General features: G+C 46.1%; 1 protein-coding gene across 1 annotated transcript in view; it reads left to right on the forward strand.

The window, feature by feature from the left end:
• The window catches only part of HMCN1 (hemicentin 1), a 161,192-nt gene that overhangs the window by 48,181 nt on the left and 90,644 nt on the right, over positions 1–22,367 (forward strand). The window contains exons 11-24 of the mRNA XM_017834940.1: positions 6,841–6,982; positions 7,350–7,477; positions 8,089–8,202; positions 8,852–9,010; positions 9,742–9,936; positions 10,738–10,836; positions 11,680–11,807; positions 13,486–13,630; positions 14,872–14,984; positions 15,977–16,136; positions 16,809–16,974; positions 18,867–18,994; positions 20,130–20,402; positions 22,113–22,208. Of these exons, the coding sequence (XP_017690429.1) occupies positions 6,841–6,982; positions 7,350–7,477; positions 8,089–8,202; positions 8,852–9,010; positions 9,742–9,936; positions 10,738–10,836; positions 11,680–11,807; positions 13,486–13,630; positions 14,872–14,984; positions 15,977–16,136; positions 16,809–16,974; positions 18,867–18,994; positions 20,130–20,402; positions 22,113–22,208 (2,046 nt within the window). The remainder of the gene's footprint in view (positions 1–6,840; positions 6,983–7,349; positions 7,478–8,088; positions 8,203–8,851; positions 9,011–9,741; positions 9,937–10,737; positions 10,837–11,679; positions 11,808–13,485; positions 13,631–14,871; positions 14,985–15,976; positions 16,137–16,808; positions 16,975–18,866; positions 18,995–20,129; positions 20,403–22,112; positions 22,209–22,367) is intronic.

Here is a 22,367-nt window from a genome sequence, read left to right on the forward strand (position 1 = left end):
GGACAGCCTGTGGGACAGCCTGACCGGGGGCTGTGGGACAGCCTCTGGGACAGCCTGACCGGGGGGGCTGTGGGACAGCCTGACCCGGGGCTGTGGGACAGCCTGACCGGGGGCTGCGGCTGCACCGGCCCTGCGAGTGTCCAAGGCCAGGCTGGACGGGGCTTGGAGCAGCCTGGGCTGGTGGAAGGTGTCCCTGCCCATCCCTGGATGAGCTTTAAGGTCCCTTCCAACCCAAACCATTGCAGGATTCCATGAAAAATGTCAAAACTGAAAAATCACGAGTCAGACCAAACACTTTCTAGGTTTTTTCTGTTGCTGCATACCAGGAAAAAAATTAAAAGTGTAGTGGGAGAGGTCCGGTGGTATGGCTCTGCTTTCTTAAGGAAGGTATTAAGATTTTTGTTTGCTAGCTCTCTATTGGCTGTATAACTGTCTTTTTTCTGGTTTTCTTTGGGGTGTTGGGGTTCTCTTTCTTATATGCAAATAGTTTTTGTAACCATATATAAATCTATAATATATATATATTACTTTAGTTCTGTTATTTCAGTTCTTTTGGTTTGTTTTTTCCTTCCCTTTCCTTTATAAAAGGGGGGGAGTTTTTGCTGTGGACTTGGGGACATGGTGGGGAGCCAAGTCCAAACCACCACAAAGGTATATGCATAAAGGCAGTAATTTGTAATTGAGCAAATCCTTTTACAGTTTGAGTCTTCAAAATTTGAAAGTGCTGCATGGTTTTGTGGGTTTTTTTGTTTTGTTTGCCTCGATCACATGGAGGTTTGAACCTTGATCCTTAGCTGCCTGTCACTGGGTTAGGAGAGATGGAAATCAAAATCTTTTAGGAAGAAAACTATTCTGCCTTCACGTAGGTGATTCCTACAGGGTTTCTGCCTGCGGGTTCTTCTGGATCATGTTCTGTGCAGAGTGGGTATCTTGGTTCATTCACTTTGCTGCACTAATTTCAGTACTTGTTAGCTGATGGAAAACTTAGAATTATGGAAAAAATAAATACCGAATGGAATTGCTTGGTCTGAGGTGCCCAAAACAGAGAAAGGTCAAAAGTGGAGTTGTAACACTTATCAATGGGATGTAGTTTTTCTTACAGGAGGAGCATATTTGTTAACAAGGGGGAACAAGTAGTTGTGCAATGAAACGTGTAGGACATAGTTATTACAAAATACAGCAGAGTTATAACTTAATTTTTAACTTAACTTAGATTTCAATAGCTTAAACTTCTAACAAGGCTGAGGGGAAAAGAGCCATGAAAAGAGCTCAACCCCCCTACATTTGGAAAATTTAGTTTTAAATGCTACAGGCTTTTTCCATCAAGACACTCATTCAAGCATTTCAAAGGCATCAAGAGAAGCAGCTCCTCCCTCATTCATCTCTTCCTGGGATTTAGATTTTCCTCCCTGATGTCTGTAGGCCAGCTGGGAGCTTTAACTCAATGACCAAATTGCTTCTGGCAGTTTTTTTCTAGTAAAGGTAAAGAAGTTTTACTGCTGCCACAGCAGAATACTGAGTTTCAAATCACTCATCTGTGTATGATGATTATTGGGGATAGTTGGAAATGACGTGTTGGCTGGTACTGCTCTCAGACATGTCTGGGAGAACCCTCTTGGGCACTTCAGGCTTAGGTGAGAATTGTGTTTTCTTTGATTTCTGATGAAAGGTGCTTAGAACAGAATAAATATGCAGGAAATGCTGAGCTGCAGCTGAACTCAGGTCTCAGCAGCAGTGTCTGCCTCCGTTTTTTTGGAAAAAGGAATCTACTGCCAACCTTTCCAAGAGCTCATGCAGGAGCTGAGTGGTATCCAAAGGCTTTGCATGCCCTGTTGTTATTTGTGATCACTTTAATTTGCTTGGACAAAATGACTTCCCTCAGATTCCTGGAGGTACTGACTGTGTGATTGTCACGTACAATTTGTAGTGCTTGGTAGGGCCCAGAGCAGTTTTCAGAAACCAGTTTCTGTTTGGCAGCAAAGAGTAAAGGGTGGCCAGATGTAAGAGCAAAAGCTTTATGGGCTTGTCATTATTAACAAGCTGAAGAGGGAAATTTGAAGTCTTGTTAATTGATGGAGATGGGTTCGGGCTTTGTGTAGTTGCAAGTAATTCAGAATGTCAAATTAAATTCAGATTGAAGCCCTTTATTATTGCTGGAACAGTTCCATGTAGATCTCTGAGTTTTGGATCATAAGAGAATAAACACTGCTTTCATCCCCATTTTCATTCTGGGACGGGGGTTGAGGCACAGAACAAATGCTGGTGGCTCTAAAAATAGCCCGGCATCTGCTCTCCCTGCTGGAGTGGGTTGGAGTAACCCCTTGTTTTGAGCTGGGTTTGGTGCTGCTGTTTCTGAAAGGGGACATTGCCCTGGGTGTGGTGCCAGCAGCTGTACCAACAGCCTGGAATGTGCCGTGGGAGCTGCCTGTGTCCCCAGCCCTGTGCTCCCAGCCCAGGGCAGCACAGCACCCCCAGGCACTCACTGTGAACCACTGTCCCACACAGCAGGGCCACGGGCAGGAGAGGAACCAGTTAGACCTGGGCCTCTCCGGGCACTGGGGGGGGCAGGGAGTGCAGTTCTGAGGAATTCCAGGGACTATTGGTGCTTATGGAGTGCTCGGAGCACGTGCTCCAGTTTGGGGGTTGGGAAACAGCATCTCTGTAGTGTGACCTGCTCCAGTCCTCCCATGGGATTGGCCTTGTGTGGAAACATCCATGAATTTGTCAGGAGTTCCCTACTTTTCCAGGTGCCTGGAGGAGCATACTGCAACTGTGTGAGGCTAGAGATTGGCCAGGAGTGGGAAGCATTGCTGATCCTCTAAACCTGTCAGTCATCTGTTTCTCACTGATGAGTGCAATTCCATGAGCATTTAAACCTTTTCTTTGCCAATTCTTGCAGCTTTGTGGGTGAAATATGAGTTTGCTGTTTGAATATTGGTCAGGTTGAATTAATATGGCACGTTGTGGTAGCTTCTTTTGTTCTTGATACTTTCATACCTGTAAGTAATAATGATTTTGAGGGTAAATTTAGTAATTTAGGCTTCTTTTTTATTCATTTGAAACGGTGTGCATGCTGAGACTGATTTGTGCTGGTTTTGTGGGTTTCCTTTCCTTTCCCTTTCCCTCATTTACAAATGTTTAAATGCCTGTCTGGTATCACCATCACAGCTGACAGGCATTTTCAGCACCTGCTTGCAAGTAGCAGTGATAAATAATTCAGGGACCTGTGCTCCCAGCTGGGTGCTAGAACACAGGAATAATTCAGGGGTCTCTGCTAGAAGCACCTAAGACACACCTGCAGGAAATAAGCACATTTATAATGTGTTCCACCTGCCCACATCAGAAATCAAGTGTATGTTTGCCTTTGGGCATTGAAGAATTGTCTTGGCTGTAATAACAGTTTGATAAGGGATCTTTTATCAAGCCAAGGGGTGACAGAAGTGCTGCATGAACAGTCACATTAAGAGTGGAATAATTCCAGGGAACAGACTGCCCAGGAGGGCAAAAGGAGCATTACCTCCTTGGCATAACCCTGAATTTTCTCTGCTCTTTTCTCTGAAAAGACACAATACAGAGATAAACGTGTTGGGCTTTGAGAGTTCTCTGTGTGAGTGTTGTTCGCCTGGATCCATGGATACACACTGGGATAATGGGCAAGGAGAAAGTTGTTATACTCTGCTGAGTTCTTTAAACACTGAGAAAACAAGAAAGGGAGTAAAACTGAAATATTACTGCTTTAGTTGCTATTTCAGATTTAAAGTAAAACGAATGTGAGGTGTCTGTGCTAAGGAGTGAAAAGCAGCTTAGTGCCTTCAGTGCTTCCCTCTGGGCTGTTTTTGGAGCTATCTGAGGCTTGGAGCACCCTGCTCTAGTGGAAGGTGTCCTTGCCTGTGGCAGGGGATGGAATAAATGATCTTTGGATCATTTGGAGTCCCTTCCAAACCAAAACACTGTTGATTCTTCCCTCCGGCAGTGGGTGAATAAGTAGTTGTGCTACTTAGCCACAAGGAATGGCTATTCCCTGTGTCCTGTCCCTCCATCCCTTGTCCCCAGTCCCTCTCCAGCTCTCCTGGAGCCCCTTTAGGCCCTGGAAAGGGCTCTCAGGTCTCCCTGGAGCCTTCTCTTCTCCAGGTGAACCCCCCCAGCTCTCCCAGCCTGACTCCAGAGCAGAGGGGCTCCAGCCCTGGGAGCATCTCCGGGACCTCCTCTGGACTCTCTCCAGCAGCTCCACGTCCTCCCTGTGCTGTTCCCCAGGGCTGGAGCAGCTCTGCAGGTGGGGTCTCTTAAGAAGCTTTACACATGATCTGTGTTGTTTAAAGGGTTTTATTCTGCAGCCTTGAATGGGATGGACACTGTAAGGAGCTTGTGCTTCTGTCTACAGATCTTCACCTCTGTGATACAGAGAACAAAACAAAGGAAATCCAGTTGACCTGACATACAGGAAAGCCCCTCTGTGTGCCTTCCTTTGGGCAAGAAAACAAGATGGTTAATTGGTGGCAAATGTGGTCACACTGTTTTTAGCCAGTATCTTATTCCAGCTGTGTATATTGACTTTCTTCTATTAATTTTATTACAAATACAGTATTAATTAAGATTTCTTTTATCTTCTCACCTGCTAATATCACACGTGGGCAGCAGTGCCACAGCACACTGTGTGAGTGCCACTGGAAACAGTTTCCTAATCCCAGCAGGAGAGGAGACCCTCCTGGGGCCCAGAGCCTGCAGAATTACCCGCAGTGACGCTGGGCAGGATTTCAAACCAAATAAAACCAGCTGAGGCATCTGTGCACATCATGAACCACTCAAGGACAGTTCTGTAATGTGCAGCCATTTCTGGCCCCTCCCTGCCCCTTTGGATCTGGATTTAGTCCTGGTGCTTCTGGGGAACTACAGCTCTGCCTTCCTCTGGTGCCTTTTCTCTGGGGGCTCAGAGGTTTCAGAGCTGTTACACAACACAGGAGGGACTTTTTGGGACCCTGCAGTTGTTACTGAACCTACAAGTGAACAACTGATAAACCTGGGGAAGGTTATTGTGCATCAGTTTAAGAAAGGGAATGGTCAACCATTATCTGCATCTGTGTTTACAGTTTTGCAACTGTGCAAGTCAGCTGCAGTTTATTACTGACTTTCTTCTTAGCAGTGCAGCAGTGTGGGTTTGCATTCACTATTCCTACAGATCTCAGAATCCTGTACAAGTTCTCATGTTTAGTTAATGACTGAAAATAAAGTCCTGACAGTTCTCTCCAGGTGCTGCACTCAGCAAAGAGTCTTCTCCAAGCAGCAATTATATTTCTCTTCTAATGAGAGGTTTATGTGCTTAATTAGGGGCAGACAGATAAGTTTCCATGAAACACTGACAGCTGGGAATTAGTCATGAAACTCAAACACAAAACTACTCCTTGCTGGGTCAGCAGTGGCTCAGTTGATAATGCCTACAGACTTAATAACCTGTATTTCCTAAACTTATGCTACTCCTGATAAACCTCTTCCTGTAAAAGAGGAAGGGATCTCCTGCTGTTCTTCTCTGTGTTTTTAATTTGATGGTTGAGCACTTGAAAAACCATCTAATATCTCATTATCAGTCATTCATCCCCTTCTCTGTGCTGCGATTGTGAGGAGGAAGATCGTTTTCCAAGTTTTGTGTTTTAATGCCATTTGCCTAAAAATCTGCTGGCTAAACTCCAAAGTTTGTGCTCTGAAAGGAGGCAGAACCTGCCTTGCTTCTGTCCCAGGAGCAGCAGAGTCTTCTGCAGGGAAGTTTTTCTTCCAGGCCAAGAACACTGTGGTTTTTAGTGAGCAGCTTTGTAAGCAAGTGGTGTTACAACCCAGGACTTGGGCAGTAATCTTCCTCCCAGCGATGTAAGGCAAAACCATGGTATTAATTCTTCCCCAAAGGCATTTGTAGTAGTGCTCTGTTTCTGTCCATGACAGATGGAACTGGAACAATGGATGCTGTTCACCTGGACACTGCACAGCATCACACCTGCACCTTGTCCTTGATGCATTAAACCCCACCTACCCAAACGGGCTGTGTGTGCTGGCTCTTACACACACTTCAGCTGAGCAGCCACTAAAACATATCAAACACCATCTGGGTCTGTGGGATGGTGTAATTCCCTCTGAGGGTAATAAAAATGAGCTGTGCAGAGCAGCCCTAGATGAGGTACCCCTGGGTTACGTGTGCTTTGACTCTCCCAAAGGACAGGCTCAGGCTTTTCCTCCTGTGATTGCTACAGGAATGGTCAGCCCCAGAGGAATTCAGATCAATACAGAGTGTGATTAGCAAAAGGCAAAGCTCCAAAGGAAGATTGGTACTACTAATGTCATAGGAGCCAGTTTCATTCCTCAGCTTAGTTTTTATCTCTGGGGATGAGTCTCCTTCTTGCCACTCTAACTAAGGCACAGTCACATGCACCGTAGGACAAAGTGGCTGCTGCCGTGGGGAACGGCTTTGGGGGTCACTGCCTAAGGATCACAGGAGCACAGGATGATTTGGGTTGGAAGGAACCTTGAAGACCACCCAGTTCCACTCCCCTGCCATGGGCAGGGACACCTTCACCAGAGCAGGCTGCTCATTGTCTTGTATTTGTTAACATTGTCTCTGCTGCTGCTTTTTTAAATCCTGTCTCAGGTGGGCCCAAGGCACCTGAACCCTGACTTGCAGTGTGATAAAGGTGTTTTATGCTGGGGGTTTGGGAGACTGTGCCAGGGGAAGGCACAGTGGGCTCTGCCCTCATGGGATTGCTTTGTCACTTCTTGGAAACGGGTATAAAGTGGTTATTGTAGCCTGTGTTCTCTAAACAGACATTTTTAATTGCTGGGTTTGATTTCTTTTGCTAGAACCACCGAGGGTCGTTGTTTCCCCCAAGAACCAGACTTTTACAGAAGGCTCTGAGGTGTCTATCAGGTGTTCTGCAACAGGTCATCCAAAGCCAACAGTCGTGTGGACACACAATGATATGTTTATCGTTGGCTCAAGCAGGTGGGAGTTACAGTTTTCTCTATTTCTTTTCGTTTCCTATGTGAGAAGGAAGTTTTGAATGATGCCAAAATATTCTGATTATTTCCTCAACTTTCACTTTTAATAACTCTTTAATTGCAAATATCTCATCTCTAAAATAGAAACACTTTAGTTCTGTTCTTCGGGAGGTTTTTTTTTTTTTCTTTACAAAATAAGTGCTTTTCACAAAATGTAGTGCTGTTCTCTGGAAGATATTATTATTTATCATGAGAAAAAACCCAGCAAGACTATTTATAAACCATCTGGTCTTGCTGCTGTGACTGCTTGAAGTGTGGATACAACCATTGCTCTTTTTAATCATTTTGGTTGTTGCCCTGTGTGTTCCCAGGTATAGACTGACCCCAGAAGGCACCTTAATCATAAGGAAGGCAATTCCCAAAGATGCAGGAATTTATGGCTGCTTGGCAAGTAACTCAGCTGGGACAGACAGACAGACATCCACCCTCACATACATTGGTGAGTGAAGGAAACAACGCAGTGAAGTTAAAAAGGCAAACTAATATATCATCAGGGACTGCTGGAATGAGTAGAGCTGGGCAGAAAACACGGTGTTGGAAATGTCAGAAAATACGCTGAGCAGCTCCCAGATGTCCCTTTGGGTTTCTGTTCCAACCTGACTGGTGCTGTGAGGTGGTATTTGGGGCTTCATGTTCTCGTGCTGTTTCTAAGCTTAAAAACGTGGGTTTGCTGTGGGATGGGCTTGGGAACCTGAGTAGGTCGTTGGAAAAGGAATTGTGTTTCTGTATCTAAATACTATATTAATATATTAATAGCAGAGCATTAAAATGTTTGATGACCAACATCTGGCTGGAGAAGGAGAGTGACTCTTGATGTTTTTACTTCCTACATAATGAAACTTTCCTGATTAGTTCCTTTCATTCCCTGCACATTTTACATGTGATTCAGATGCTCTGGGGCTGACTTTACTTTTCCAAGTTTCCCAGAGTTAATCTGTCACCTTAAGTGACTTTTAATGCAATTATTCTTCTATATAAAAAGACAAAATAAGAGTCTTTCATTGTTTATGTTTTAGAAAAAACTATTTTTTTTATCTTGTTTCTTTTTAGAGGGCCCAACATTGACTGTAGTTCAGAGTGAAATTCTGGTTGGTCTTGGAGACACGACTATTATGGAATGTAAAACAACTGGAATCCCAGCCCCCCAAGTTAAATGGTTTAAAGGTGTGCTTATTGCTTGGTGTTTGGTTTATTTATTTAGCAGCAATATTTAGAACAATGATCTGGAAGTGACTTCATTTCTCTCAGAAGGTTTTTGTAGTATTCAACCAGTGACAGACCTGTGAAACTCTGTAAATCTAGAATAAATGGCATTGGCCTCTAGGGCATAAATTCCTGCTCCTATTTAAATACAGTGAATTATTTTTCATAGCATAGGTAATTAAAGAAAAAAAAAAAAAGCTGAGCCTCTTGCCCATTTACATAAGGTTCATTCTTCTGTCAGAAAATGTTTAAGTTATATGCTGCAAAAGTCACAAAACGTTTTTCTGTAGCCTCTGATGTCCTGTTTTCATGTGGCCTCCAGTTGGAGAGGGAGAAATACAGCCTGAGACACTGCCTAGTGCTGATCTCTGCCCAGAGCTACTTGGGTTTGTGTTTCCCTTGTGGAACCAATCAGTTAAAAAGGATGTATTTGATGTGGGAATGATTTCTTCCACTCAGTTGAGTGGGAGTCAGAGTTCTCATCTGCTGAATTCACACAGCCATGCTGTGACCCATCTCCAACTTGGGCACTGTTTTGTTGGAATAACTGATAAATACAGCTCTGATGTTGATATATGCAGTTATATTGCCTCTTTCTGCCTGGACTTAGGTGACTTAGAGTTGAGGGCATCAGCATTTCTCATTATTGATCCTCCCCGGGGTCTCTTGAGGATCCAGGAAACACAAGAGCTGGATGCTGGTGACTACACCTGTGTGGCCTCCAACGCTGCCGGGAGAGCCTCTGGCAAGATCACTCTGGATGTTGGCTGTGAGTAAACTGGAACCTGCTGGGAACACTCCAGTTCCAGTGCCTGCACTGGGCAGTGAGTGGTGCCCTGGTTCTCTGAGCCTTTCTCACAAGTACCTATAACCTGTGTGTGTGCTGGGAGCACCTTTGGGTGGTGCTGACTGAGCTGTTTCCTTGTCCCATTTGGGCTCCAGCTTAGAATCATAGACTGCTTTGGGTTGGAAGGGACCTTGAAGATCATTTTGTTCCAACCCACTCCTTGATTCTTTTGCAAAGCATGAAGTTATGGGAAGGAAGAGAGAGGCAGAGGAGGAGGAAACTGTTCAAACCTCAACCTAACAAAATTTGCATATAGAGAATTTATTATACAAACTTGAATTACTGTGAGAGGTTGCTGTAACTCAGCCTTTCCTCTCCTCTTTTCCTAATGCTTTCCATCTGCTTGTGGCTGTTCAGTGTTCCTGTCAGGGAAGACTGAAGCAATGAGGGGAGGAGAACTGAACAACCCTAACACTTGAATATGCAGGGCTGTGTGATGGGGGTGGCTCTGTCTTCATTTTTATGAGATGTTTATCCCATTTCTGAGCTCCCAGTGTAGGGAACAGCGTGCAGGGCTGCTCTAGGTGTTCCTAGAGTTGGGAATGTCAGAGTAATTGTGCATAGTGGGACATAAATTGAGGTCACCAGCGGTGTGAGAAGATGTGAGGGTTGTGTTGAACCCCAGGTCACCTTGTGTGTGTGTCTTTCCCCAGCTCCCCCCGTTTTCACGCAGGAGCCCAGCGATGAATCCGCGGATCTGGGCTCCAACCTGACCCTGCCCTGCTACGTGCAGGGTTATCCCGAGCCCAGGGTCTCCTGGAGGAGGCTGGATGGGGCTCCCCTGTTCTCCAGGCCCTTCACTGCCAGTGCCACCAGCCAGCTCAGGACAGGGGCTCTGGCCTTTCACAGTAGGTACCCTGAGCTTGGACACAAAACCTTCCAGGGGAACGGGACATGTGCAGTGCACTGGAGTTACTGCACAGCTTGGTATCACTGTTAACTTGGTGAAAACACTGCATTTCTATCCCAGGTTGTGTTTCTGATGCTGACTTCATGTTGACATGCAGTTCCTTTTCCCATGAGTTTGTGAAATCAGTTGTGTTTGGTTATTGGCTTCACTCTTCATGGAAGTTATTACATCTTTGTGTAAATATCTGGGGGTTATGGGTTTTCATTTTCAGTATTTTTTTGAGAGAATTGTGTTTTTTTGAGAGCTGAGTTTTTTTTGTGGTTTTTTTTGTTTGTTTGGTTGGTTGGTTTTTTGTTTTTGTTTGGGGTTTAGTGGTTTTGTTTGATTTCTTGGTTTTGTTTTGTTTTTGTTTGTTTGGGTTTTTGGAGAGAATTGGTTCTAAACTCACTATTTTAGACCAGTCCTAATTTGGGTAATAACACTCTGCAAGTGGCTTTGTGATTTTGATTATTTGGCAGCATTTCAGTCACCCTTACAATAAGTGATGTTATTCTGTTTTCTTAATTAGCTTTTGAATTTCTTTCTAGACAGTGTCAGGTGGGGTGAAGCAGTTCCTCTCTGCTGTGCATACAGGGAGTATTTTGTGGGTGTCTGTTCACATGCAGGAACACTGCAGTGTGTACTGGGCAATATTCCCAGTCAGGGCACTCTTGTGGTAGTGCAGAGATGTAATGTACTGCCATATATCATTTATGGACTCCTTGCAGATGCTGCAGTCAGATCTCTCTGTCCCCCCTAGATCTGTGGGTCAGTGATGAGGGGATTTACGTCTGTGAAGCTGAGAACCAGTTTGGGAGGATCCAGTCCCGCCCAGCCACGGTCACAGTGACAGGACTGGGTGAGAGTGGGGGTGTCAGTGGGAGCTGGGGGGGTTTGGGGGTTATGTCCATCCCTGCTGACCTGTCTGTGTGCTCTACTTCCATGTCATCCACACACACAGAATTAGGAAGCATTTACACGGAATATTGTCATTGATTTCCGTGGATTTTGCATGTTAAGAGTGTTGTCTTTTGACTGGCTGCACTAGTTGGAATTAGTTCCACCTGTGTGTGTAACACAGACCTTAAACAGGATTTGTCCTGTCTTCTGTTTCTTCTTCCTAAGGGAATTTAATGAGGAGTGAAAAGTCATTGTAATGATGGGGCTTCTGCCATTTAATTCATCCTTAAAAAAAAACCGAAAAAGGCAGCAATGAATGTGCTTGTGCCAGTGTTGGTGTAACTGTGAAGGAACCCTTGTGATCCAACAAGACAATAAATGACAATAGAATCACAGAATCCCAGAGCGGTGTGGGTCGGAAGGGACCTTAAAGATCATCCCAGATTTTCAGCTGGACTGTCATCTCTGTTCTAATCCTTCATAATTTTATGCCCGAAAAAATGGCCACTTCTTTTTTGTCCTCTCCAAACCTGCTACTTTTGTTCTTCAATATTTTACCCCAGTAAGGAAAAATCAACTTGGTGTCAGGGAACACGAGTTCTCAGGGAAACCCTTGGCTGAATCCAGTTTCAGCTAAGGATCACACTACATGTGTTTCTCCAGCTTCCCTTCTCTCCTGTGCTACCCCACCCCTACATTGGTTTCTCTTTTTTCCCTGCCTTTATTGTAATGCTAATTTTAGTACTCTCTGTGGAAATATAAAAACTCCTAATAATTCTACTCATTCTTCCTTTTGTTCAAGTCACACCTCTGATTGGAGCAAGCCCAGCCACAGCCAAAGTCCTTGAGGGCCAGCAGCTCACTTTGCCATGTGTTCTGCTTGCTGGGAACCCCATTCCAGACAGGAGGTGGATTAAAAACAGTGTGGTGGTAAGACTACTTTGTTTCTTGTGAGATTTATTGGCACAGAAAAGCTCCAGCTGACATTTCAAGGCACAATATCAACTTGGTTTGATTTACAAAAGTTAATATGATCACTGCCCATGCTGGGGAGTTCTGACCCTGAAGCACAGATGAGAGAATGGGAGATGTGAAGATCTAGAAAATAGCTGTGAACCAAAGTATTGGTGAATTGTCCTTTTACTTCTATTTTACTTCCATTTATGCAGCTTTGTGGCTCATAAAGTTCAGCCTTGGGCTCTGAATATGGGAATGCTAGTGGGATATACCTACCAGAATGACATGCTGGAAATTAAACTGTGGCAATGCAAAAGCTTTTATTTTCCCTGGTTTTTTTTAATTTAAATAAACATATTTAATTTAAATAAACGTACCTGAAAATTTCTGTAGGTTTTTAAGGTGTTTTAACATCATGGCTATTCCTGTTGCTGATGGGATGAGGTAAATGCCAGTACCCCTGTTCCATGTACTCCTTTCCTAGTGGTGCTCTACTCAGAGTGTGAATAATGACTGTGCTTTCTTTCCCCTTGGGAACATACCATTGCCAGTTCACTGCTCCTGCAGACAGAACTGCATGGTCATTAAGGTCCATTCCAACCCAAGCCATTTGGAGATTCCAGAAAGGTGATGTAGACACCCCACCTGGGTTAGTTTTCTGCATGAAACCTCATTTCTTCAACAGTGAAATTACTGACTTCACATCCCTGTGGAGCTGCTTTTTATCTTGATTGCTCATTTCTCCCTGAAGTCATTTCTCCACAGCTGGAATTAAATTGATTGTGCCAGAACCTGGCACTACCTGGCCCTTACTGGAGTTTCCTGCTCAGTTTTGGTGCCTCTGGGAACCACTGGCTTTTCCTCAGGCTGTGTGAGTGCGAGGAGGGGGGGGAATACTGGCAGGATCCTCCTTGTTGAGTTGCTAATTCCTCTGTGTAGCAGAGCTGGTTTCCTGTCATTGTAAGCTGGTGGGAAAAGCTGCACTCCAAGGAAGGTGTTGGAGCAAGTTGTGTTTAGGGAAGAATTCTTCATCTGAGTGTGACTGGAACAACTTTGCTTTCTAACAACCCTCCTGTGAGCCCAGGCTGTGCTGCCGAGCTCAGGGATCTCTGGTATTCCTGTAGGATATAGAACTCTTAGAGGGTTACTCTTTGGTGGAACTTAATATTGTCCTTCCAAATGGTTTGCTGCAGGGCTGATCTCTTCTATTTGATGGATATGGAATTTGGAAGGTTTTGGTAACTGTAAAGAAACATGGTCTGCCTGTGGAAGAACATGTCATTGCACTCATCAAGAGCTGATCTGTGACCAAGCTGAATTACTGGGATAACCAACTCAAATGCAGTGAAATAATTCAGCTAAATTTGGGTTTCCCCATTAAAAGCACGAGTGGCAGCTCTCGATGTGCTGTGGCAGAACAGAGTTGCTCTTGCAGATCTTAATACAGCAATAAATACGAGGTGCTGCCAAAATTCTTCATTGAAATTACGTTTCCCTGAAAGATGGGAAGTAGGAAAAGCTCTAGTAAAATTCTCCACGAACGCAGAATTCTTATGTATGTGAAATAATCAAGTGAAGCCACGCTGCATCCCCAAATAAATATTATCCCAAGTATTCTTGCCAGTAAAATGTTCCATCCCTCTTTTGGCAGCTGGTGCCCAACCCCTACGTGAGCGTGCGGAGCGACGGGAGCCTGCACCTGGAGAGGGTTCGGCTGCAGGACGGGGGGGATTACACCTGCATGGCCTCCAACGTGGCTGGGACCAGCAACAGAACCACCTCTGTCAACGTGTATGGTGAGGAACAGCCCTTGGATGAGGGACGGGGGAGAGGAAGGGGTGACACTCACCCCAGCAGCTGCACTGGAGCTGGGCAGTGGCACTGATGTCTCACATTCCTCTGCTGTAACGGTGGGACTTCGGAAAGGAACACGGGGGAGATTCCCCTGCACAGGGGAGAGCTGAGCCATCCATATAGTTTTTAAAGTGAAATCAAACAACGCTGTTTTGTGATCATAAAACATCCTCAGTTTTAAACGCCCCCAAAGGCAGGCTGTGCACTCTTCATCTTTATTAACAAGTGGAAACCCATGAAAAGTGCTGTCTGAGTGGTTCAGAACTGGTGTAAGGAAGCACAGCTCCTGGGAGAAGTAGAATGAAAGAAAATGAATTACGAGTTTTGGCAAGACTCAAAATTTGTTTGTTGCTTTTGGTGTCATCCCCATTCTCCTCCTCCTTATTTTTTCTCTTTAATTAAAACATACCAAAAATTGCACTGACAGCAAGACAAAGTGTTAGCACTGTGGTGTAACACATCTGCATTTCAGCTGAAGATATCTGTGTTAAGTCTGTGAGGCCACAAGCACTTCATGGTTTCTCACGTGTTAATTTTGCTCACATGTTAAATTAATCATGGGAGGTTTATTTTAAACTTCACTGAAGATTCTGGAACATCCTTTTATGTTAAGAATAGCTGTAAATCTTTAATACAAGCAAGTACTCATAAGGTCTTCCATGTCAGCATTAGTTTTTTGGATATTTCAGAACTTGGGAACAAAAAGAAACACCTTTGTATGTGTTTAGATATTTCTAGGTTTTGGTATTGTAGCCTTAAATCTGATTTTATTTTCCTGTTGTTAATTCAAAGGCAGCTCAGTTGAGCCAAGGGAGCTGTCTTGTCTCTTGTTACTGATTTTGGGAAGTGAAGCCTAAAATGTTGTCAGAGGATAATGTGACAAAGCCTTACTGCAGTAATTGCAGTCAGTGAAATACCTACAGTCAAGACTGCATGTACCTAATACAGTGATCAGGCTGTGGCTTTCATGCTTTGTGGTGAACAGGGATTTATCCTGTTCCAAAAGGCTGGAGAGTGGAAGGGAGAGTGGCTGCTCATTGTCCCTGTTAGGGTTGGAGAAGAGGCTGAACAGTCCCAAACCCTGCTGCCTGTATAAGGAAGCAGTATAAGGATAATTTTGTAATAGCTGTGCCATGGCCTGAAATGTCTTGTGCAAGTCTTCAATATTTGCATTTATTTGTAGTCCTGCCTGTCATTCAGCACGGACAGCAGATATTCAGCACCATTGAAGGAATCCCAGTGACACTGCCCTGCAAAGCAAGCGGAGTTCCCAAGCCATCCATTGCCTGGTCCAAGGTAATTCCTCACCTTTGAGCTGGTTCATGGTGAAAGATGAATTGAACACATCATTTAGTTGTCATAAAAACTGTATGCCAGGAACATGGCCCAAAGTGTCAGGTGTGAGGGACCTGGAAGACTTTGTTCAGAACTGCTTTTGTTTCTCCGAGCAGGACTTTTGGCCACGCTCCTGCCATAGCTCAGTGTTCTGTTCTTTGCACGGGCTGTATCTGGGTGTTTTTAACACTTCAGAAATTGTTCCTGTTGGGAGCTGATAATTCGAGATTAGGCAGCCTGCCACAGACTGAGAGTTCATTTTTCTCTTGGAGCTTTAAGAGGACTTTTTCCTCTGAGGAAAGTGTATCTAATCATGGCATCCTGTCACCGTTCAGCCATATCTTTGACACAATGTCCACTGAGGAGGACCTCAGTCTTTCAGGGAATTTCTCTGAAAGTCAGGTTCTTTTTTCCCCCCTATTTGAACAGAATAATTTCTGGTAGTAGCAGTTATTTGGGCTATGTTCCAGCTCACATGACATGGCTGTGAAGGCACTGTGGGGCCTCAGAAGTTGTGCAGATGTATCTGATTGGGACCATGTGAAACAGCTTCGTTTCAAAGAAGGAATAGAACATGGTTAACTGTTGGTTTGGGAGGGAAGAGAACACGGGAGGAGTGGTTTTTCTTAATTATCACTTAATAACATTCAGTGCAGACAAGGAAGAATCTGCTGACTGACAGTTTATGTAATGTGTAAAGATCCATTTTGACATCAGAAGTCAATGTCAGAATTAACTCAGTTGAAATCCTGATTGTTTTTTTTAATTTTCTTTTAAGAATCGTGTTCTGTAGAATGTAGCAAGTTTTCTGCACAGGAATCCCCGTGTTTCTCTTGTTACTGCTTAGAGAGTGACACTCAAGGGCCGTGACAAGTTAGTAGAAGTGAATTAGTTTGTATAAATGGAATTTCGGGGCCAAGTTTCTGAGTTAACGTGGAATGATTTTTCCCCAGAAAGGAGAAGTGATCCTTCCCAGCAATGTGAGGTTCTCTGCAGGCTCGGATGGCAGCCTGTCGGTGGTGTCCCCCGGGGGGGAGGACAGCGGGGAGTACACGTGCAGTGCCACCAACGCCGCCGGCCACGCCACGCGCAAGGTCCAGCTCACTGTCTATGGTAGGTGGGAGCTGAACTCAGCCACGGTGTCCTCTGGGCTCCCCTGCTGTGGTAAAACACCCTGGGCACCCCCTTTGGGTGGTAAAACCCCCTCAGGTGGGTCGGGAGTGACACACCCTCAGTGCACGTGGGGTTTAAACCTGGCTCTAGTTACTCGGACATAATTTCATCTTTTATGGAAGTGGATAAGAAGCATCTGTGTAGAAACAGGATTTCCCACTAATAGCAGAATGAAGATCCATTAATCCCACCAGTCCCAAAGCTTCCTGCCATCTCTCAGTATTATTAAAACTTTGATTTAGGTGTAGGGGAGCTTCGTGAGGCTCTTATAGTTTGTAGTTACTGGTGCTGCAGTGTAAGAGTTCAGGGAGTGGTTCCAAACTACCTGTGCAACACAGAGCTCAGCACTTGTGTCTGTTCTATCCAGCTTTTTGGGTGGATACTCCTGTCTTTCTGGTATTTGTGGAATTGCATGGAGGCATCAGCCCGTGCCTGAGCTACATCAGCACTGCAGGGATTTATCTCTGCTGCAGACAAGTCATTAAAAATAGGATTGTAATGTTTTATACCTGATAAAGAAGTAGATGTTTGCTCTGAAGTCAAATTGTATGGTGTTACATTTGTGCAAATGTGTTTATTCATTGCAGCTTCTTAATGTGTTCCATGTTATAGTGAAACCCAGAGTGTCCAGGCCTGGAGACCAGCAGGGAAATGCACCCATTGAGGTCTCAGTGACTGCAGGGGAAGATGTCACACTGCCCTGTGAAGTGAAGAGTTTGCCACCCCCCATCATTAGCTGGGCCAGAGAAATGCAGCTCATATCTCCCTTCTCTCCAAGGTAACAACCTTTGATGAAAACCAAAGTGAAATGGCCTCTGAGCTGTCAGGGTTGTGGGAGGGGTGTGACTCCTGATTGCCTCAGGATCACTCAGAAGGTGTTGCATTGTCCTGCCTGATGACTTCTTGTGCTGGCTCTTGAAACCCTCTTTCCCAAGGATACATCCCTGCACAGCTCCTGTTCCCAGGGTGTTTGTGTGCAATCTCAGGGGCCAGGATGGAAGAGATCCTGTTCTGTTCATACTGTGGTGGTGCTCAGGGACCCACATCACCTGGCCATGATTAGAGATGTTTAAAAACTGGTTTTCTTTCCTTATGCACTTCACATTTGTGCTTAAGGGAACATTGTCTGTGATTCAAATGAGTTCTGGGCTGTCAGCAGGATACAGATGACAATAAATGTTTGGGTGTGCTCACAAGGGCTCGTTGCTCACCGTGTTTCGGATCCAAAACCTCTCCAGATATTCCTGAACATGTGAAAGCACAACTAAATGCTTGTGAAGTGTTGAGCTGACAGCCTGAGAGAACGAGGAGCTGGGGCCTGTCCTGTGTGTAGTGTGGAGCAAGGTTGGAGCTTTCCCTCCTTGTTTTAGTGTGGCCCGGAACAAGGGGGGAGACAAGACAAGCAACTGATTATCCTTGGATGTTCCCCGTTGAAGTGCCAGCGACTGTCACGGGCTGTGCTGGTGCTTCCTGGTGTTCCAGGTCCCTCCAGCTGTATCCATAGAACAGGGAATGGTAGGGCCAGGCAGAGGCACACCGTGGTGATGGCTGTGCCTGTTGGTGTCTCCCAGTGATCCGTGGAAGGATCAGCCAGGGTCTGAGCTGAATTAAGGAATCAGGCAGACGAGCCCCTTTCCCTTGTGGCCAGATCTGCACGTTGGAGCCATTCCAGTGAGCCTGGGACAGCCTCAGCAGCTCCTTGGCCACCGTGTCTGGTGAAGGAGGCTCGTGCACAGGCACTTGGGTTGTGGGTAGTAATGCATGTGGAATTCTTTGCTGTGTCCTGTGAGCACGTGCCTGCACTGACAGATCTGCATTCCTGGTCCCTTGTCCTTGTTTTACCTCAGGAGACATTGATAAATTAGGCTACTTGCTCATGGCTGTTGTGGTGAGATCCAAGTTATCCAGAGTAACTGAAGTCCAGCTCAGCCCATTCCATAAAATTGTTTACAGATGGCAGCAAAAGTTAAAGATTAATCCAAACAAAATGGTTTGAGACCACCCAAATATCGTGTTAGCAATGTGTACAGTAAACAGAGGAAGAGGGAAATCAGAAAGGAAGGCACTTTTATCAGAAAGAAAATGTAATTACTGGACAAAATCAAGAGGGAGAAGTAGCCCCAGCAATTTGTCTTTTGGGGTTATTAAGAAAAAAAACCCAAAAATGTTTGGAAAGATATGGGCAGCAGAGAAGGAATCAGGAAACACTGGCTCAGTTGGTGGGAGCATGGTGTTGATAATGCCAGGGTTGCAGGAAATATCAGAAGTGCCAGTTTTGAATCAGAACCTCTCTTCCATCCTGAGTCAACCTGATAGCATTTTTTGCCAGGATGAAGCAGTATGAGAAGTTATTTAACTTTCTGACCTCACTGACCTGGGCTGAGCAAAAACTTTTGAGCTCCATTTCTCTGCCTCTATCACATCATAGTGTCTTATAAATAGCTAGAATTCAAATTTTGTAATTTGGAGCTTAGATTTTAGATGTTTGCTGTGTATTCTGAATGTAGTGGCTCAGGAAGGAGAAAAAATGAGTAAATGTAAGTCCTAGTTGAGTGACACGGCACAGAATGCTGTTACTGGAGCTCACAGCAATCGTTAGCAGTGTGTAAGTAGAGGTCATTCACCTTTCCATACATGTTTATATGGTTTATCTGCTTCTTATTTTTCCAGACACACTTTCCTACCCTCGGGGTCAATGAAGATCAGCGAGACCCAAGTTTCAGACAGTGGAATGTATCTCTGTGTCGCCACAAATATTGCTGGGAACGTGACTCAGTCCGTGAGGCTCAGTGTACATGGTGAGTTGGGACTCCAAGGTTAATCAGCCACAAGTTTCCACATGGAATTTTGCATCATGCAGAGCTTCCCCTTTCCTTCAATCATCCCATGTCACTCCCTTGTCTCTCCCCTGCTCTCCCCACACTGGGGCCCCAACCTCCTTCTCTTACCCACTCACACAGTGACACGTCTGGAAAAATGTCACTTGTTATTGTTTCAGACATTCTTTTTAAGTCTTTTTATTGCCAACGATCCTTAGAAAGAAAAACATTGTGGCAAAAGACTTAGGGTAGATTTAGATTATTCTTTAGGACCAGGAAAATCACTTCCAGTCATATTTTATCTCCCTGTCTGAACTTGTGTTTGGAAGAGTACAAAGATCAGGGATTAGGGGAAGGAAATTAAAATGTCAAAAGGAAAATGTGATTAACTTTATCGTAAAAGCTTTTGAATTGTTTTGTGTTATGAGGAGCCAGTACCTACAGCTCTTCAAATGTGCTCTGAGTATTTCAGTGCTCATGGGAGTCATGCAGTGGAATTTGAAATGTGACTTCTTCAAATAAGTCAAGCACCAGATATCTTCCATCCTATTCTGTGCAGAGAACATGCAGGTCTGCTTCTGTAGTCTCCTGATGAAACTGGGGTTTGGTGAACAAAGAAGGATATTTTCTAAAATAATAAAAGTGGAAAAGAATTTCATGGGATCATAGAATGGTTTGAGTTGGAAGGGACTGTTAAAGGTCACCCAGTCCCACCCCCTGCCATGGGCAGGGACACCTTCCACCAGCCCAGGTTGCTCCAAGCCCCGTCCAACCTGGCCTTGGACACTTCCAGGGATCCAGGGGCAGCCACAGCTTCTCTGGGCAACCTGTGCCAGGGCCTCCCCACCCTTCTGGGGGAGAATTCCTTCCCAATATCCTATCTACCCCTGCCCTCTGGCACTGGAAAGCCGTTCCCCCTTGTCCTGTCACTCCATTTCCTTATCCAAAGTCCCTCTCCAGCTCTCCTGGAGCCCCTTTAGGCACTAGAAGGGGCTCTCAGGTCTCCCCAGAGCCTTCCCTTCTCCAGGTGAACCCCCCCAGCTCTCTCTGCCTTAAGAATGATCTCGTACGTTGTTTTTCTCCCCGTTTCTGTGACTGCCTTTGTGTCCCTCAGTCCCTCCCAGGATCCAGCGTGGCCCTCGAGTCCTGAAGGTGCAGGCCGGGCACCGTGTGGAGCTCCCCTGCAGTGCCCAGGGGGTCCCTGCCCCGTCGGTCACCTGGCTCAGGGGCAGGGCTGCCGTGCCCGTGGGCGGGGGGCAGTTCAGGCTGGGGCTGGACGGTGCCCTGGCCATCGGCAGTGCCCAGGCCCCCGACGCCGGCACCTACACGTGTGTGGCCAGCAACGCCGCCGGCACCGACACGGCCGAGCTCACCCTGCACGTGCAAGGTACTGTGCCCCTGCCTGCCCAGGTACTGTGCCCCTGCCTGCCCAGGTACTCTGCTCCTGCCTGCCCAGGTGCTGTGCCCCTGCCTGGCCAGGTGCTGTGCCCCTGCCTGGCCAGGTGCTGTGCCCCTGCCTGCCCAGGTACCGTGCCCCTGCCTGCCCAGGTGCTGTGCCCCTGCCTGCCCAGGTACTGTGCTCCTGCCTGCCCAGGTACTGTGCTCCTGCCTGCCCAGGTACAGTGCTCCTGCCTGGCCAGGTACTGTGCCCCTGCCTGCCCAGGTACAGTGCCCCTGCCTGCCCAGGTACTGTGCCCCTGCCTGCCCAGGTACAGTGCCCTTGCCTGCCCAGGTACAGTGCCCCTGCCTGCCCAGGTACAGTGCCCTTGCCTGCCCAGGTACAGTGCCCCTGCCTGCCCAGGTGCTGTGCCCCTGCCTGCCCAGGTACTCTGCTCCTGCCTGCCCAGGTACTCTGCTCCTGCCTGGCCAGGTACTGTGCTCCTGCCTGGCCAGGTGCTGTGCTCCTGCCTGACCAGGTGCTGTGCTCCTGCCTGGCCAGGTACTGTGCTCCTGCCTGGCCAGGTACTGTGCTCCTGCCTGCCCAGGTACTGTGCCCCTGCCTGCCCAGGTACCGTGCCCCTGCCTGCCCAGGTGCTGTGCCCCTGCCTGCCCAGGTGCTGTGCCCCTGCCTGGCCAGGTACTCTGCTCCTGCCTGCCCAGGTACTGTGCCCCTGCCTGGCCAGGTAGTGTGCCCCTGCCTGACCCGGTAGTGTGCCCCTGCCTGGCCAGGTATCCTGCTCCTGCCTGGCCAGGTACTGTGCCCCTGCCTGCCCAGGTACCATGCCCCTGCCTGCCCAGGTACTGTGCTCCTGCCTGGCCAGCAGGGATCTCGTGCCAGTGCTCTGTGCTTGGTGTCTGGGAGGGCAGTGCTCTTCCTGCCGACTGTCACGTGAAGTAACATCCACATCTGTTTTAGATGTTATGTCCTGATGTTAACTAAGGAAAATTAGAATAAGCAAATATTCTTTGGAGAGTTTGCAGAAATGAGAAAAAAGAAACTCTCTCTCTCTCTATGTATTTAAATAACAAGATGGTGTTGCAATGGTGATGGGGTAACAGTGGTCAGTGTGCCAGTTTAAATCCATAGTGTAACTCCTCACCTGTCACGGGGTCACAGACATCAGTGGAGCGTGACTGACTTCAGCTGAGCAGGAACTGTTTCTTCTTTGCAATAGTCTAAAGGCAGTGTTCTGATCCCTTTGGATTAGAGGTGCTGAGAAACACTTTTTACGGACAACAAAGAACTCTCAGTAACTTTATGTAATTATAGATAATATTCTCTGTGTATTGTCAGCCTGCACACGAGTTCGAAATGAGACTCGAGAACAAAGGATGGCAGTAGCACCAATGTTTGGGGAAAAAGAGTTTCAGTAGTATTTTTTAGATTATTCAGAAACACTGCCTTCAAAATAAGTATAGCAGGTTTTCAAGAGAACCATTTGCAGTCACATTTGAAAGCCTCTTTGTATCGCTGGCTTCCTAAATGTTCCGTTGAAATAAGACTGCTTGTAGGATACACATTCTAGTCAGTGTAAAGGGGGTTATTGGAGTCTGACCTCGTGTGGATGGGAGAGACTGAGTGATGTGTATTGCCAAATTGTATTTTTACATTTGAGAGCAGAGATCAAGAAGTTTTTGGGGTCTGATTTTCTTTCAGAGTCTCCCAGTATCGAGGACCTGGACCCTCCGTACAACAGTCCCTTCCAAGAGAGAGTGGCAAACCAGCGCGTGGCATTCCCGTGCCCTGCTAGAGGTGTGTGCCACTGCTCCCGCTTCCAGAAGTATCTTTTGCTGTTGACCTTTGAAAATTACTAAGTTCCTGTAAAAATGTCCAATCCACACAGTATTTTCCATATATACTTTATTTGGAAAAACTCAAGCTAATGGTAATTTAAATAACCACCGTGTGTGG

This window comes from Lepidothrix coronata, unplaced genomic scaffold, assembly GCF_001604755.1.
Source record: "Lepidothrix coronata isolate B3197 unplaced genomic scaffold, Lepidothrix_coronata-1.0 Scaffold246, whole genome shotgun sequence".
In the NCBI taxonomy this organism is placed as follows: domain Eukaryota; kingdom Metazoa; phylum Chordata; class Aves; order Passeriformes; family Pipridae; genus Lepidothrix; species Lepidothrix coronata.